Source organism: Ailuropoda melanoleuca, chromosome X, assembly GCF_002007445.2.
Source record: "Ailuropoda melanoleuca isolate Jingjing chromosome X, ASM200744v2, whole genome shotgun sequence".
NCBI lineage: Eukaryota > Metazoa > Chordata > Mammalia > Carnivora > Ursidae > Ailuropoda > Ailuropoda melanoleuca.
In genome coordinates, this window is record NC_048238.1 from 31,127,107 (window position 1) to 31,146,510 (window position 19,404).

General features: G+C 37.1%; 1 protein-coding gene across 1 annotated transcript in view; it reads left to right on the forward strand.

Annotated features, from left to right (window-relative positions):
• CFAP47 (cilia and flagella associated protein 47) overlaps positions 1 to 19,404 on the forward strand; it is a 484,475-nt gene that overhangs the window by 303,650 nt on the left and 161,421 nt on the right. Inside the window, exons 46-49 of the mRNA XM_034649559.1 lie at positions 3,989 to 4,179; positions 5,090 to 5,233; positions 5,826 to 5,999; positions 10,486 to 10,597. Coding sequence (XP_034505450.1) covers positions 3,989 to 4,179; positions 5,090 to 5,233; positions 5,826 to 5,999; positions 10,486 to 10,597 — 621 coding nt within the window. The remainder of the gene's footprint in view (positions 1 to 3,988; positions 4,180 to 5,089; positions 5,234 to 5,825; positions 6,000 to 10,485; positions 10,598 to 19,404) is intronic.

Here is a 19,404-nt window from a genome sequence, read left to right on the forward strand (position 1 = left end):
AATTTAGAATTTTTGGCCACCTCAGAGTTTTACACTAGAATATGATAGCACAGGATAGCGGGGCCCCAGACAAGTACCCACTCCTTTCTCTTCCTTCCTTCAACTTCAACAGCAGGTACCATAAGGGGGTCTCATGTACAAATTTGTGGGTGCCCCAGCTCACGAAATTAATCTTGATCTACATCTTCCCCTTGATGGCCACATCTTAGGCTTTAACTGTAGGAGTGTTCTGGTGAGAGAACTGTCAAAGAGAGGAGTCCTGTGCGAGCCCTGGAAATGGAATCCAACACTTTGGTTTGTGAATTATGGCATCACATGAACTAGGAACATGGATGGGGCTGGGTTCCATATAGGCCTGTCCCAGTGGGCCCGTGTACTCCTTGCATGTGCAGAGAGACAATGACGGAGGAGACTTAAAGGCCCTAGAAAGCATGAGACCCTGGACAGGAACTTCTCTTTCCTGGGCCTAAGGGTGTGTTTGGTTGGGGGATCCCTGGTAGCAGACCCTGAAACCAGGTCTTGAGAGCAAGTAGTTTGAGAGGTGATCTCAGGAACCATAGGTAGGGGTGTGAGAGAGTGAGAGACAGCAAGAAGCCAGTTCAGGTAGTGTTAATGAGCGGTTGCCACTGTTAACAATTTTTGCTCAGTTGCACTGGGGATCTCTAGGAGTTCACATAGAATTCACCTCAGAGTTATTCCTACCAGAGCTCAAAGACCCTGGGTTATATTTCTACCGATTTGATACATTATTTGTTGAGGACTGCAAATACAGGCATGAACTGTCACTTCTGGCCTGATCCACATGAGGGCTGAGTATCTTCCTATGCTCAGAGAAAGCCCCCAGAGAGAAAGTCAGTTTTCCATAAAGCCATTTGCCTGCAGGGAGGATTTAAATGCCCAGGGGACCTGGCAGGGCATGGATGGCATCTGCTCCAGGGCAGAATCGGAAAGGACTTTGAGAAAACATGTCCTTAAAAGAGAATGATGGTTTGATGGCATAATGTGGCCAGTAAAATTTCCAAATTTTTAAAAACCAAAATCGTTTCTGCTTATGCTATTTTACATCTAGGGAATGTGGATACTGGCTGATGAATACCTTAATCCAGAAGCATGGATTATCCTGCTTACGTTTCTGGCATGAATCAGTTAAATTACTTCAGATGTTTAAGGAAAGAAACAAATATTGTTTTATCAATATACCTTCAGAAATAAAGCGATCATTTCTGTGAATTCCACTATTATGATGGATTCCTTTTTGGACTGGTAAAGGAGAGAGGCTGGCACCGTGCATTCCTTAGGGTCTTTACTCATGAACATTTCATGAGTTGGAAAATGTACACTTAAGAATGTCCTTGGCTTTCACTTTCAGACTCAGTATCATTAGGAAGTAGATATTTTTAGGGAAAGGGAAATCATGTATAACAGAGCTTCTGATGGAAGCTTTATACTGGGACTTGTGCATTTCAATTATTGTTTAGTATTAAATGGCTAGTTATTCTTTATCTTTGATGAGAATAGCAATTACTGTTGAGTTGCTTAAATTTCCTATTCTAAGCAGTTTAATTTTATTTAAATCTAAATATTTTCATTTCAGTCTGTTTGTGAAAGAGAACAGTGAGGTTTCTTTATTTCTGTTAATAAAGCAACAGATTTTGATCAAATGATTATCTCACCTGACTTGTTCTAATGATGTTGCCACAACTCAAATAATTCTCTCAGAATGAAAACAATCAATGAATAACAGATGATAAAATGTGCCTGGAGTCCTTTTCGACGAGAAAAAATATTATTCTAAAATTAAATCTGTACTTGAATAGGATGGAATAAAAATAACATTCTGATAACCTTTATTTTCTCTTCAGACCAGCTGATAATCTTGAACTTTGGTTAGATGTAATATAGATTTCAACTGTGATCCACTGTCAGTGTGTTTTAATATACAATGTAGAATACTAACATTATGTATAGTATATAATATATGACATATAGCAATATACAATATGCAACATGCTATATAATATGTAATTAATATGTTTTTATAATCTATAACACCTAACAGGTAACATATACAAATCCTCAATTTTATTTTATTTTATTTTATTTATTTTAAAGATTTTATTTATTTGACAGAGAGAGACACAGTGAGAGAGGGAACACAAGCAGGGGGGAGTGAGAGAGGGAGAAGCAGGCTTCCCGCTGAGCAGGGAGCCTGATGCTGGGCTTGATCCCAGGACCCTGGGATCATGACCTGAGCCGAAGGCAGATGCCTAATGACTGAGCTACCCACGCGCCCCTTCAATTTTTTAAAGTGATTTAAGGCAATTAATGTTCTTGCAGATGTGACTAGTTTTCTTGGCATAAACTTCAGTGTATTTAAAGACGGGTTTGCAATTTTTAACATTTCAGGTGCTAAATGTGAGTGAATTAAAATTGTAGCTAATTAATGTCATAATACTTGCCTGGTCTATTGGTCGATAGGCTTGATGTGTTTTCTTGGTTTCAGAGAAGCTCCTCATATAGAATTAGGCTTTGAACATTTTTTTATCATTTGTTTTTTATCTATTGAGTAGTTTGCCATTAGCAGTAAAATTTTAATTAGACTCATACTACATCCTGTTTTAGCATTGGGAGATATTATAACTATTTTCTCATTTCATGGACAATAAGAAAATGGTGACCTTCAGAGAAGAAAAATTAGTGTTGCTTAGAAGGAGATGGCCAATATAGAGTCTGCCTTCTGTCAGAATTGATATTAGCTATTGACTTAAGGTTAATGGTATAACAAGGTGATATGAGGGGCGCCTGGGTGGCTCAGTCATTCAGCATCTGCCTTTGGCTCAGGTCATGATCCCAGGGTCCTCGGATCGAGCCCCGCATTGGGCTCCTTGCTCCGCTGGGAGCCTGTTTCTCCCTCTCCCACTCCCCCTGCTTGTGTTCCCTCTCTCCCTGGCTGTCTCTCTCTCTCTCTGTCAAATAAATAAATAAACTCTTTAAGGAAAAAAAAAAACAAGGTGATACGAGAAGTATTAATTGTACCTCTAAGTGCTTCCCTTCATTATTAACTGTGGAAAAAATTTCCATCTGCTGGTCAAGCTGTAAATTATTTTGATTACTAGGGGACAGAGTACCCCTAAGTCATAGAAATGTAGCAAATAATAATGCTCGCCAAATAATTCCATATATCTGTCTCATTTTCAGCCCCCATTCAGTTAGATAGAGCCATGTGGTTGGTTCTGGCCAATTAAATGTACATTTGGCACTTGGACAGTACATGTGTTAGGAGCATCTACCCCTTGCATGGCCAAAAATCCCTATGTAACTTTTGACTCCCCCAAAACGTAACTACTAATAGCCTACTGTTGACCAGAAGCCTTATCAATAGCATTAACAGTTGACTAACACCCAGCTTGTATGCTATATATATTGTATATATTGTATACTGTATTCTTACAATAAGCTAGAGGATAGAAAATATTAAGAAAATCCTAAGGAAGAGAAAATGCATTTCTAGTACTGTACTGTGTTTATTGAAAAAAGTCCACGTATAAGTGGATCTGTGTGGTTCAAACCTGTGTTGTTCAAGGGTCATCTGTAATGTGTATTATTTTAAGTTGAGCACTGAAAAGCCCTTGAGCAAGCTTCTAGCCACTTTCCTTCCCCTGACCTGTCAACAGAGGAAGAGAGATGTCCCTGATGGTACACCTGCAAGATAGTGGTATCTTTCATAGCATGGGTCCCTGAGTGACTTTATGGAGTAGATCTCCCTATGACCTATGCACAAGATATATTCTGTCATTGACAAACTTGCTGGTTATACCCTGGCAATTTAGGGGTAATGTGTTACTTCAGGATAAGCTATTCTCTTCTAGATTATGCAATATAATGAAATACAATAGTATTAAATATTGCTTTACTCCAAAATGAATTTTAGGATTTATGCCACCAAAAATGACTAAGCTATTTAAAAAAATTTTTTTAATACTTACAGATGGACCTGTTCTAGTTCCTTTACAATTTGCTCCTCTCAGTCCTGGACGCTACCCTTGTAAAATTTTGCTGATATCACGGTATGATGTGCGTGTCTATTGCATTGAAGGTGTGGTAAATGAAGAATATCCAGAGGCCAGTTTTGAATTTGAAACACCAGCATTTGAAGCCCTTACCCAGCATATTCCAGTGGTAAGTGGTACTTATACTTACTTTTTTTGGTACTTTTCTCCATTCCTACTGCTACTGTCTCAAAGTCCTTCAAACCTCTCACCTGGAACTGTTACAATTTCTTAATTGTGTTATCTGCTTCCATTTGTTTCTCCGCATCGAGGACAGAGCTTTATTCTTCAATATAAATGTTACCATGTTACATACCTCACTAATCACTTCTGGTGGATCTCTTTCCTTTAAAAAATAACTCCAACTTCCTTAACTTATCATCACATTCCCACTCAAAAGGGAATTCCTGGCTCCACCAGGCAGAGTTATGATCTCTTTGATCTCTGCTTCAAATTCAGTTGTGATCTTCACTATTAAGATGGGTTGATGGGCACTAAGAACAATGATTGGCTGTAGACTGGCTCTCAAAGTGACACTACAGCATAGAAAAAGGTAATATATTTGTAAGGAATGTTGAATTTTCTAGACTAGAAGTTGGTTTTGTTTGTTTAATTATTAAAGATATAAGAAAAGTCTGTTCAAAGCACAAAAATTTGTTCTGATGAGACATATAAACTTTGCTCTCTGAGCAATCTACCAGATAGATTGCCCATAATTAGGAGTAGAATATGTAATTCTAAGACCATTTATAATTTTCACAGTAATTAATAAGTCAAACAAATATTTCTTTAAATATTAAATAACCCATGGATCGACCTATTAGACAATGCTCCTATGTGACAATGAAATCATCCTTATGCTGTATATTCACATTGTTGATAGTTGTTCTTAACAAGTATGACTTTCAAATGGTGATTCTCATGACATGTAATTTAAAATACAATGTATAATTTTATTAAAAGTGCCAAGAATTAATACATAATTCAGCTTCATCAACATCACCCTTCTGATATTTTTCTACATTTTTTTCATGCTTTAGAGTAATAAGACAAAGAATGAATGGAAATGTCAAGTTACTATAGAAGGAGAATGGTTTTATGGACCTTCAGTTTTATATGTTGGACCAGGTGAAATTGTGCACTATCCCCTTACATTCAAACCTATTTTGGAATGTGAGATTATGGTATGAACTCATTGATTTTTTTTCCTAGTATTAATTTGTCAATAAACTGATATATGATATTAACCTTTATAATTTATGATAAACCTTTTTGGAAAAAAGTTATATACTCTATGCTCTTCACTCTGCTTGAAACTTTAATAAATCTTTTAACTTGAGGGATAAAATTTCTGAAATTCACAATGCCATTGGCTGCCAGTACTTATGTCTAGATTATTTTTACATAACATGTTTAACAAAGTAATATCATTGTTCCTTTGTTTTTACTCATTAAGGTAGTTGGTACTTCAGAGAATATTTTCTTAAGACGTATTTCTTTGACAAGGATATAAAAACCCATATAATTGCTGTGTATGAGAATACCTATATAAACTCTGTCATTTAGAGAAAGTAAAGAGAAATACAGAGCTTTTCACAGGATATTCATCTTTATTCATTCAGTAGAAGTATTTATACATAAACTAGAAATGTCAGTGACTGACACCTCCTTGAAAGCTCATTTCATTAATCAGATTCAAAGTTAATAGGATGGCAGAGATTGTTTGACATCCAAGTGTGACTCCTATAGAGCTGAAATTTGGATGATTTGTCACAGGGCAAACTTACTCTACAAAATGAAGTAGATGGTGTGGAGAGTGTCTTTGACATAAAAGGGATTGGAAAAAAACCCCTGGCCTTGGAACATATCACTATAGACTGTCAAGTAGGGAAGATGACAAATAAATCCATAATGGTGCCCAATTATACAAAGACCATCCAAACATTTAAGGTAAGATTTTTTTCTTAAAGGATGAAAGTGTTTTAAGAAGAACTATATTGAATTATATGAAATTTTTAAAACATTTAATTTTACCTAACTAGGTGAAGCGTCACATAAGGAAATGTTTAGAATTCTACTTTTTGTTAGGCCAACAGCTGTTAAATTTCATTTCAGTTGTAAAGTTGAAATAGCACCAAACAAGTTGTATATCTAAGTATTAGTATATAATCATAAAGCACATTAAAAGCTACTTATTTGAATCATGTATTTTCACCTGAATAAATTATATATGATAACAAAAGGTATTTTCAAAAGTATTTTCTACAGCTCTTAGAATTTTAATGTGAAATCTGTAGACATAAAATTTCAAAAATGTATCTTTCATTTATCAGTGTGAATAATAGTGGGAATGTGAGGAAGTGCATAATTATTTACATCTTTATTTTTTATGAAGTTTTACACTTGGCTTTCCTCACTTGACTTAAGCCAATCCTAAAATACATTTTTCCACTCCCCACTCCCACATTTATCTACAAATTGTTGTGTACCCAGTAGAATCCTTGAAAGAAGCTTCACATATTTATTCATCATAGGTGCCTGAGTTTCAGATGGTATTGTAGAAGTTTGGAAATTCCCTAGCTTTGCCCTCTGATTTTTTTCCTTTTTTTGGTAATCCTGAAAAAAATATGTGCTTTGGTTTTCTTCTCTCCTTACTGGATGGCAAATGGAGTGAATATTAAGGACAGAAATCTCATCTTGTCACTCCCCTGCTGAAACTTGTCAGTATCATTTCTTACCTTCAGGATCAAATCTGCACTCCCAGAGTTGGCTTCTGCTCAGCACTCAGCCCTTTGTAAACAGTATTTCTTTTCACTCCAGTCTGGAAATCTCTACCCAACTCCCTGTCTTCCATTTCTCTGTATTTGTCTTACTCCTTTTAATTCTTTAGGGCAAGTCTTAGATGCCACTTTTCCCAGAATGATAATAAAAGGTATTTTCAAAAAAATTTTTGAACACCTTTTATAATTTATGGATAAAATTAGGGATTAGATTTCTTTCATGTGCTTCTACAATATATATATATTTTTTTTTACCTTTTCCACCATCAAACATACTATATCGTATTACTGTTACCTTTTTATTATTTTCCACCAGATTATAAACTGAGAAAAGGGGCATGCCTCCCTCATCCACATTTTTATACCCAGCATAGATTATAGTGTCAAGCACGTAATAGTTTTTCAAGGAAGGTTTTCCATATTTTTATATTTAAAGATCTTGAACAATTATAAAAGAACACAAATGTATTTAAGATTTAAGAAACATTTGTTCCTAGAGATATTATCAATAGGTACAGTTATCTCCTTTCTTAATGTGAAATTTACCATTGTTTTTAATCAACACAGAATAATGAGCATTACGAATTTGCCCTTTCATTTCATTTAATATATAATTTAATACATAATACAAGTTTATTGCTTGTATTTCAATAGAAATTCTGTTGAGAAACAATGGAGGTAGCACGAAGGAGAAAGTCTGGGCTGAGAATCTTTGCTTTAAACTTTCAGCTTTCATGATACTCTTGCTTTAGTACCACTGAAATGCTTCTGATTCTCCATCCTCATTCCTTCTTCTGTGAAATGAAGTTGACCTCAGTGCATTCAAGACTGATTCACATTCTTTTCCCCTGCTCTTTCTCTCTCTTTCAGTATCTTCCTCTTTGTGGGATTAGTTCCCTTAATCTATAAATATTTTCACATTTTTCCATTATCAGAGAAAATTTGTCTGTATAATACTCCTTCTTCAACCATTACCATCTTTATTGTCCACGATTGCTAAACTTTTTGAAAAAGCAATGATTACATGATCACTTCTTGATTTACAGTGGGCCATTTATAGCTTATCTACTGTGCTGTGAAACTGCTGCCACAGACATCACCCTTGACTTTGGGTCAAGAAAAATCACTTATTTTGCCAACGTATCTGCCTCAAAACTCCTGTAGTGTTTGACAATGTCAATCTGCCTTCGTAACACTCTTCACCTTTTATTTTATATCATTCTGTATTCCTCATTTCCCTGCTATTTCTTGATTATTATTTATCTCAGTCTTTTATCCCTCTAACCTGATGTCTTTTCATGTTTCCATCTTCCAAAGTATTCCTGTGTCTTTACAACATCTCACCTGGCAGTTTCTTGGCTTCAATGTGTCATCAAGGTACAATTGCCACATCTACACTTTTACTCAGGTTGTATGTGTTATGTCAGTCCCTCGTTCTCGACTGCTTGCTGTACACCTGCACTTTGACAATCTGCTAACAACTCAAACTCAGTATATTCTTTTCATATCTTTACTTTGTTCTATTTTTAATTGCTGTAGTGTCTTTTTTTTTTTTTTGAGAAAGAGAGAGAATGTGAGTAAAGTGGGGGGGGGAGGGAACGAGGGAGAGAGAGAATCTCAGGTAGGCTCCATGCTCAGCAGAGATCACGACCTGAACCAAAGCCAAGAGTCCGATGCTTAACACTGAGCCACCAAGGCCCTTCAGCTAGTAGTCATTTTTATGCCTTTTTTAAAAAGATTTTAAGTTACAGTTCATCTTACTGCTATAAGAATAGTTTTCAGTAGAAGTTTCAGACTTCTTAGTATGAAAGAGAAAATAAAAAATCAGAGATCATAATTGAGATACAGGTAAAATGCTGTGGCGTTTTATCCAAGTGATCAAGTAGCAGAAAATAGTTATCCATTAAGGAAAACAGCAGATATGGGACTGCCAGATGGTAGAGCAGGGAGTTGCTTACATCTGTTCCTCCTCAAAAGCAATAAAACACTGGCAAAAATTGTCAAAATGAGGGGCGCCTGGGTGGCACAGCGGTTAAGCGTCTGCCTTCGGCTCAGGGCGTGATCCCAGCGTTCTGGGATCGCCCCACATCAGGCTCCTCTGCTATGAGCCTGCTTCTTTCCTCTCCCACTCCCCCTGCTCGTGTTCCCTCTCTCGCTGGCTGTCTCTGTCTCTGTCGAATAAATAAATAAAATCTTTAAAAAAAAAAAATTGTCAAAATGAAAATTTTCAGACCTTGAAATTAAACAAAAACTTAAGACAATCTGAGGGATATTTACTCAAGAAAAACATGGGGGGCCGAAATCAAGAGTCAGATGCTAACCGACGGAGCCACCAGGCACCCCGAAACATACAGAGTTTAAATGGACAGTTACTGGGTGCCTGAGTGGCTCAGTCAGTTAAGCGTCTGCCTTCGGCTCAGGTCATGATCCCAGGGTCCTGGGATCCAGTCCCACATCGGGCTCCCTGCTCCACAGGGAGTCTACTTCTCCCTCTGCCCCTCCTCCCACTCATTCTCTCAATCTCTCTCTCTTTCTCTGTCGCAAATAAATAAAATCTTTACAAGTAAATAAATAAGTAGACAGTTCCCCAGGGAGGGTATGCACATGAACAATTAGCACGTGAGAAGATACTCAACATGTTAGTCATTAGAGAAATGCAAATCAAAATCACAATGAGATACCACTTCACACTTACTAGGATGGCTATAATTAAAATGACAGTAAAAACTTTGAAAGAAGATGTAGAGAAATAGGAGCCATTATGCCTTGATGGTAGAAAAGTAAATGGTGCAGTCACTTTGAAAAACAGTTTTGGAAAGCAGTGACTCTAAAGGTTAAACATTGAGTTATCATTTGCTTCAGCAGTTCCACTCCTAGATACATCTGTGTCCATAAGAAATGAACATCTGTGTCCACTTCAAAGCCCATAGATGTTTTCATAGCATCGTTGGTAGTGGAAACAACCCAAATTTCCATCAGCTTATACACAGATACACAAAATGTGGCATATCATGCAATTTAGTATCATTTGTCAATGAAAAGAAATGGTATAGTGACATATACCACAGTACAGATGAACCTTGAAACATTATGCTAAGTGAAAAAAGCTATCACAAATGACCACGTTATATGATTTCTATGAATTGTTCAGAAGAGGCAAATCTGTAGACACAGGTAGATTAGTGTTTGCCTATGCAGTGGGGGTAGTGAGATATAGCACTCAGTGATCTGAAAGTTGGATTTAACCAGAGTTATGGTCAAATGCTGCTTAAATAGTCTTTATTTGCTGTATTAATATTGATATAGAAGTCACTGAAATGGTTCATCTTTTGCACATCAGGTTGCATAAAGAAAATTATGCATGGCCTATAAAAGATATTCAGGTTGTCTAAGCATCGGTGATCTTGCTACAAGTAGCAACAGAAAATAAGTATTGTTCTTTTTGTAAGAACAATTTTCTTTGTTCCATTTTCTCAGAGGTCTCTCCTCAGATTTTTCTTTTACTGTATGTAGTGTTTTTCTGGTTTGCTTTTCATTTTAAGGTGAACAGTTTTAATGGAAGTATTTAGGTTTTCAGTTTCTTCTATGCTTTAGTTTGCTATACGAATTTCATGTAAATATTGACATTATGTAATTCTTTGAAATCTCTTTTCTAGGTAACTTCGGATCTTCCAATAGTGTGGGGAAATCCAGAGGTCACCGTAGACCCTGGTAGTACAGTTCCATATATTCTACATGTATCCCCTTGGAAACGTGGTGTATTCAAAGGTAACAAAACCATTAGTAAAATATTAGCCACTGCACTAGGACAGATGCGTGATGAGAAGAAATAAAAAATATAGTTTACATTTCCCCTTTCTAATAAATGACCCAGAGGGAAGTTTAGTTTTCCACGTCAGTCAATAGCTTTCTGAATAATCAGAGCTTTGGGACATACATTTTATGTCTATTGCTATACTCTCTTGGCCATTTATTTTAATGTATGTCTTGGACAAATTTATAGAAGTAGACATATTTAGTTAAGGATATTTACATTTAAAATTGTGGTAAATACTTTCAAATACTTATACCAATTTATGAGCCAGGCAGCATCTTATGAGAATGTCTGTTTATGTGAATAGGTATTATAAAAACAAGCATGTGCTCTGAATCAATACATGAAAAAAATAGGTTTTGGTGTGTGAGATTTCCTTCCTTTATCTCTAATAAAGCATTCATTTATACAAATTGCCCTGATGGTTCCTGAACAGAATTGCTTACATGGAAACAGTACTAGTTATTCCTATAACTTTGGGAAGGAGGGTGCTTGAGAAGGTAGAAGAGTCATAGGGAAGAACTGAGGAGCTGCAATTCATCAAAGGAATAAGTTGCCCTCTTTGGGAGAGAATTAAATGCCCCACGCTAGTTGGATCCTGCTGAGGAAATCATCATAATGTAGGTAAATGGATTTAATTTAGAAGCGTAGTAAGTATACACCTAGGAGCAATCTTGTGCTCCTTGGACGAGCTATTGTCTCCACCCTATTTGCCTCGACAAAAAATGTTTTAGGAAACGGTCTATACTTAGCATAGAAGGGTCTATACCTACTATGCCGATGCTGTAATAAGCAGAAGGGAAACTTCAGAATGGCAAACGGAATGATCCATTCAATACCACTGGAACAGAATGTGCTGTTAAGCAGGAGCCGACTTGCCCTCCCCCACTGTCTGCTTCTAGTGGGCTTGACCTCACATATCACCAGAGTCATAGTTATTAGCATCTCCTGAAATCCTCCCACCACTTTTCAGACATTTGGCTTTGCAAAGCTAATTAATAATTCTCCATGTGATGGGTAGATTTTGAGCTATAGTGAACCTCTTCCTAGCATTTCAATAAAGTAGCATATTTTGTCATTTTTTATGTAATTCGAAGAATTGATTTTAAGAAATCTAAAGTTCACTTCCCATTTTAATAATCAAACAACAGACCTACTGGTGGATTTCCCTTAGTTTTAGAATGTTAACTAGTCTTTTGTAAAGGGCAGCAAAATCATTCATATTTGCCATTATTTTTGATAAACATATTAAATCTCAGTTTCCTGTTCTACAAAAGGGAGAGAGTTCTGCTATGTATGAGAAAGAACATATGAGGAGCCTCAAACTGCACAACATTGTTGTATTAGAAATGTGTATGACTCCCTTAAACAAACCAAACCCTTTGTCTATGAATCAGACTCTTAATGTTATGGAAATGGAGCTAAGAATAATTAAGTAATCATATTTAATATGTCTTTTCTTTGTATAGTTGTTTTTTTGTTAGTTTTGGCAGCCTTTCTGAGACCATAAAATTTCAATACATATTTTCACTGAACAGATACGGACTCATTTAACATGCTAGTTTGAAGGACTTTAGAAAGAATTTGGGGAAGTTAAAGGCAACTCTGGGTACACCATTAAGTGAGGATGAATTAGTAAATGTTGCTGGCTACACAAGAGGTTTGGCAGGTTTCTCATAATTTTGAAAAATATTTGCAAGACGCTATCATGATTGCTCTTTCCAGGGCAGTCCCTTAGAGGTGAATTAATGTTTTGGTATGATTTGGAGAATGTGAGCCTGTAAAGAAGACTAAGCCCATTTTTATTGATATTATTGTTAGAAAACTTATACAGTACTTGAAGCAGCGTAAATGTAATTGCTTCTCAACAGCTGTTAATCTAATGTGATTAAAAAACAGACTATAACATTTTCATATGTATATGAGAATATTCCCGTTTGTGCTGGCTAAAGAAGTGTATCCGTGTGCATGTATGTATCAGTGGTCTTTTTAAAAAACTTTGTGCTTCTTTTCAGTTCTGTTCTTAATTATGTAACAATTATTTACAAAAGGCCTATAACTTGGGAAGCCTTGATAAGTATAGTAGTTGTGAACAAAGCTGACATCCAACCACTTATGCCCTATTTGTTAAAATATTGTAACAGATGCTTTTCCTTATGTGTTGGCATATACTCAATTGTTTAAGCTCCACTATAGTAAAACCCTTGCCACTATAGCCACCAGAGCCCCTCCCTCAGGCCCCCCAGGACTTCCCAGCAAGCCAGCAGCAACTAAAGGGTGAAAACATGACTCATCAGGGTGCCCCAGGACTTTCTTCTGGTGTCCTTTCTCATCGGCCAGTTTAGAATATAGGTTTGTTAATTATTTCAAATATTAGCCATAGATACAAAGATGGGTGTCATGGCTCCTGCCTACTAGGAATTCATATCTGGTGGTGGAAATACGTATCCATAAATCACCTCAGTAAAAGGTACACTCTAATATACCAAAAGTTTAAACATGGCACTGGGGAGCATGGTAGCAGGGAATATTAACCCTAACACTGGGGGTATGAGAGGTCTTTTTAGGGGGATAATGGGTTGGATTTCGACCTCAAAGGATAAGGTGGGATTTATTAGACAATATGGTGGGGAGGGCATTACAGCAGAGGAAACAACCTTATTGAAAACACAGACAAGATACTTCGTGTCAGTAATGAGTAGAGGAGTGTGTCTGCAGTGTGTTTGTGATAGGAAATGCAGGCTGACATACAGTTAGAGATACAGGCAGACTTTGCTGGGCAGCGTTTTGTTTTACTTCTTATTGCAGTGGGAGCCACTGAGGATTTCTAAGGGGCGTGAGTCAACAGAGTTTTAGAAAGAAGAATCTAGAGGTAAAATATAAAAACAGATAGGAGGGGCAAAAGAGGGCAATTAGATCTGAAAGATCCTTTAGGAGCCTTTAATAATATTCCAGTTGATCAGTACTCACTATTTGTGCATCTTCTCTTAAAAGAAGACCCTGAGAAAAGAGTTTAATTGCAAGTGGTTTAGATGAGAGTTGATCACAGGAAGCACTCTGAGAGAATGGGAAGGTAAGATGCTAAAGGGAGAAAGTCAATAAAAACTAAGCTAGATATCAGACTACTGCTGAGACCTGGGGAAGCTCACCGGGAACCTTCAGAGAGAATTGTCATGCCAAAGGGCAAGCAAATTGTAATCGTCCACTAACTCCAATCCATCATTGGCTAACGTTTGCTCTCAGTGTGCATTCTCATGGCAATGGATCAGTCCCCACTGGAAAAGTCATAGGAAACCAATGCTGTATATGGAAACTGTCTGCAGAGGGGATTTTTGTGGGACATCGAGAGCATATACCACAGTGGGTATCATGTCATATTGATTGGTAGGTAGAAATTTTGAAAAATGGATGCATTTGGAATTTTTGCAGCAGCTTGCAGTGAGCTACAATCATTTTCAAGTATGTGATATGGAGACTTGAATTTGAATGCCTCTCTAGCCATGGAAAAAAATAGTGAAGATTGACCATTTTAAATGAAAGTTATGGGTAGGGGCACCTGAGTGGCTCAGGCGGTTGAGTCTCCAACTCTTGATTTCAGCTCAGGTCATGATCTCAGGGTTGTGAGATTGAGCCCCGTGTCAGGCTCTGTGCTCAGTGAGGATTCTGCTTTAGATTCTCTCTCTGCTCTCCACATGCTCCTCACCACCTGCCCCCTGGTTGCTCTCTCTCTCTCTCTCTCTCTCTCTCTCTAATAAATAAATCTTTAAAAAAAAAAATAGTTAAGGGCAGACAGAACTAGTCCAGTGATAGTGGATTAAAGAACAGAAGAACAGTTTTAAAAGAAATAAAAATGGGAAATGATGCTCTGACAGCTTGGGTTTTCAGGGATTCAAATTCTGAGATGGGAGATTGGCAGGACATTTTTTTAGGAGATGTATTATGATCAGTATTTGTGAAAGGAATTGTAAGCAGGTACATTGACTAGGAGAAGAAAAAAGTTGGGCTTCTTAGACAGGTCCAGTGAAGGCTTTTACTCAACTCACTGGGGCCTCTTAAGCTAGGATGGCCCTTTGTAGTTGTCCCAAGTTAGGAGAAAGGGACTGGGCCTTTATGCTGCTGTGTTGATCAGTTATGGAAAGTAGACTGAATGTGGAAGTAGGTTTGACTTTGGATGAGGCATTTTTTTCAAGCGAAGGCAATGCCGGAAGAGGGCTGACCAAATTTTCATCTTCCAGTATCATTCCCTGTAGCTACAGAAATAAGTCCATCATTCCTGATAAGGAATGTGATTGATGCTGTATAGTGTCCACCACAGTTACATCTGATGAAAATCGGATATGGAGAGATAAGGGAGAAGGGAGAGTCAAATGTACTTCTGATGGTAAGCAACACTAAGGAAGGTGATATAATTAACTGAAAGATATGTCAACTGTATTTTAATTTTTTTTTTACTTAGCATAATACCCTCCAGTTCCATCCATGTCGATGTAAATGGTAGATATTCTTCCTTCTGATGGCTCAATAATATTCCATTGCACATATGAACCACATCTTCTTTATCCATTCATCTGTTGAAGGACATCTCCTTCCACAGTTTGGCAATTGTGGACATTGCTGCTATGAACATTAGCATGTGTCCCTTCTTTTCACTACATCTGTATCTTTGGGGTAAATACCCAGTAGTGCAATTGCTGGGTCATAGGGTAGCTCTATTCTTAACATCCTGAGGAACGTCCATACTGTTTTCCAGAGTGGCTGTACCAGCTTGCAATCCCACCAACAGCGTAAGAGAGTTCCCCTTTCTCCACATCCTCACCAAGATTTGTTGTTCCCTGTCTTGTTAATTTTAGCCATTCTGACTGGTGTAAGATGGTATCTCATTGTGGTTTTGATTTGTATTTCCCTGATGGCAAGTAATGTGGAGCATATTTAATGTGTCTGTTGGCTATTTGAATGTGCAGAGGACAACAGGGGAAAGGAGGGAAAACTGAATGGGAAGAAATCATTGAGGGAAACAAACCATATGAGACTCTTGACTCTGTGAAACAAACTGAGTATTGGGAAAGGGAGGTAGTTGGGGGGATGGGATAACTGGATGATGAGCATTAAGGAGGGCATGTGATATGATGAGCACTGGGTGTTATATTCAACCAATGAATCACTGAACATTTTAGCAAAAACTAATGATGTACTATACCTTGGCTAATTGAATTTAAATAAAATTTTTAATTAAAAATTAGAAACATTCACCATAATCAGGTGGGATTTATTCCTTGGATGCAAGTATGGTTCAGTATTCATAAATCAATCACCTTCATCTGTCACATCAGGAAGAGAAAGGATAAAAACCATATGATCATTTCAATCGATGCAAAAAAAGCACTGACAATGTACAATATCCATTCATGATAAAAACCCTCAGCAAAGTAGGTTTAGAGGGAACATACCTCAACATAATAAAGGCCTTATATGAAAAACTCACAGCTAACAGATAACATCATACTTAATTGGGAAAAACTGAGAGATTTTTCACTAAAGTCAGGAACAAGATAAGGATGTCTACGTACCACTTTTATTCAACACAGTACTAGAATTCCTAGCCACAGCAGTCAGACAACACAAAGAAATAAAAGGCATCCAGTCAATAAGGAAGAAGTAAAACTTTCACTAGTCACAGATGGCATGATACTCAATGTAGAGAACCTGAAGCACTCCACCAAAAAACTGCTAAAACTGATAAATGAATTCATTAAAGTTGCGGGATACAAAATCAACATACAGAAATCTGTTGCATTTCTATAAACTAATAATGAAGCAGCAGAAAGAGAAATTAAAAAAGCAATCCCATTAACAATTGCACTGAAAATAGTAAAGTACCTAGGAATAAACTTAACCAAAGAGGTGTAAAAACTATACTCTGACGGGGCGCCTGGGTGGCACAGCGGTTAAGCATCTGCTTTCAGCTCAGGGCGTGATCCCGGTGTTCTGGGATCGAGCCCCACATCAGGCTCCTCTGCTGAGCCTGCTTCTTCCTCTCCCACTCCCCCTGCTTGTGTTCCCTCTCTCACTGGCTGTCTCTATCTCTGTCGAATAAATAAATAAAATCTTTAAAAAAAAAAAAAAAACTATACTCTGATGACTATAATACTCTGATGAAGGAAATTGAAGATGACACAGAGAAGTGAAAAGACATTCCATGCTCGTGGATTTTGGAAGAACAAATATTGTTAAAATGTCTATATTACCCAAAGCATTCTACACATTTAATGAAATTCTTATCCAAATACCAACAGCATTTTTCATAGAACTAAAACAAACAATCCTAAAATTCGTATGGAACCAAAAAAGGCCCCAAATAGCTAAAGCAGTCTTGAGAGAGAACGACAAAATTGGAGGTCTCACAATACCAGACTTCAAGTTATACTACAAAGCTGTAATAATTTTTTTTAAGTTGGCCCCACAACCAGCGTGGAGCCCAGTGCAGGGCTTGAACTCACAACCCTGAGATCAAGACCTGAACTGACATCAAGAGTCAGATGCTTAACCAACTGAGCCACCCAGGCAGCCCATAAACTGTAGTAATTAAAACAGTATGGTACTGGAACAAAGGTAGACACATAGATCAATAGAAGAGAATAGAAAACCCAGAAATAAAGCCACAATTACATGGTCAATTAATTTTCTGAAAGGAGGCAAAAATACGCAATGGCAAAAAGACAATCTCCTCTACAAATGGTGCTGGGAAAACTGGACAGTTACATGCAAATGAGTGAAACTAAACACTTCCTTACACCATACACGAAAATAAATTCACTATGGATCAAATACCTAAAAGCAAGACCTGAAGCCATAACAATTCTAGAAAAGAGCACAGGCAGTAATTTCTCTAATATCAGCCATAGCAACATTTTTCTAGATATGTCTCCTGAGGGAGGGATATAAATGCAAAAGTAAACCATTAGGACTACATCAAAATAAAAAGTTTCTGCACAGCAAAGAAAGCAATCAACAAAACTAAAAGGCATCCTATGGAATGGGAGAAGATATTTGCAAAGAATATAGCCAATAAAGGGTGAGTATCCAAAATATGTAAAGAACTAATAATAGTCAATACCCAAAAAAATAAATAATCCAATTGAAAAATGGACAGAAGACTTGAACAGATGTTTCTCCATTGAAGACATCCAAATGGTCAACAGACACATGAAAAGATACTTACCCTCGCTCATCACCAGTGAAATACAAATCAAAACTACAATCCGTATTACCTCATACCTGTCAGAATGCCTAAAATCAAAAACACAAGAAGCAGCAAGTGTCGCTGAGGATGTGGGAACACAAACTGGCGCAGCCGTTGCGGAAAACAGTATGGAGGTTCCTCAAGAAGTTAAAAACAGAACTGCCCTATGATCCAGTAATGGCACTACTGGGTGTTTACCCCAAGAACAGAAAAACATTAATTCAAAGGGACACATGTACCCTTATGTTTATTTACAATAGCCAAATTAGGAAGCAGCCCAAGTGAATGGATAAAGAAGTGGTATGCATATGTATGTTTATATACATATATATATATATATATATATAAAACAATATTATTCAGGCATAAAAAAGAATGAAACATTACCATTTGCAATGACATGGTTGGGGCTAAAGACTATGATGCGAAGTGAAGTAAATTAGAGAAATACAAATACCATATGATTTCACTCATATGTGGAATTTAAAAAACAAAACAAACGAGCAAAGGGGTTAAAAAAGTAAGAGAGGCAAACCCAGAAACAGACTCTTAACTATAGTGAACAGACTAATGCTTACAAGAAGGGAGGCGGGTGTGGTGGATGGGTGAAATAGCTGATGGGGATTAAAGAGCACACTTATCATGATGAGCCCTGAGTAATGTATAGAATTGTTGAATCACTATATCATATACCTGCAACTAATAGAACTCGGAATGTTAACTGTACTGGAATTAAAATAAAATCTTAATATAAAAAACTGACAAAAACTAAAAAAAATCATTAAAAATTAAATTTGAAAATTAAAAAGAAGTGATCGGGAGGATAGATTTATTAGAGAGGGAAAGTTTGGGGGCACCTGGGTGGCTCCGTCGCTTAAGCAACTGACTCTTGATGATTTTGGCTCAGGTCATGATCTCAGAGTTGTGGGATTGAGCCCCAAGTCGGGCTCCCCACTCAGCAGGGAGTCTGCTTGTCCCTCTCCCTCTTCTCTTTCCTCTGCTCCTCCCCTGCTCCTGTGCTCTGTCTCAAATAAATAAATAAGAAATCTTTTTTTTTTTTTAAAGAGGGAAAGCCCATTTTATCTCGGTTTGAAAATTGTGGGTTTTTTGTCAGATATTCTCAGAAACATGGAAAAATATTGAATCAGTCAACCTAAATATGAAAACATGTGACCTTAGAGGAAAATAGACAGACAGAGACAGACAAAACCAAGCAAATAAAAATACTGTATATGACGGCATGACAGAAATCCTGTGTTAATGACTGAATGCATTAAGACATGATGGCTTAATTCTCTCCTTAATAACCAGATAGTGACCTCGCTGGTCTGGATCAATATTAGAATGTGTAAAGCTAATATTACTGTCCATTATTACAGGATTAGTTTGTAGCAAAATATAGAGAGGTAGTAATAATCTGTTGCTTATTTCTAGTAGTGAAATAGGCAACTAAATTTCTAGTTGTCTTAGGTAGAATCTTGAGTTTTTATACAAGACTAATGTTTAGGTGAAGATGATAAG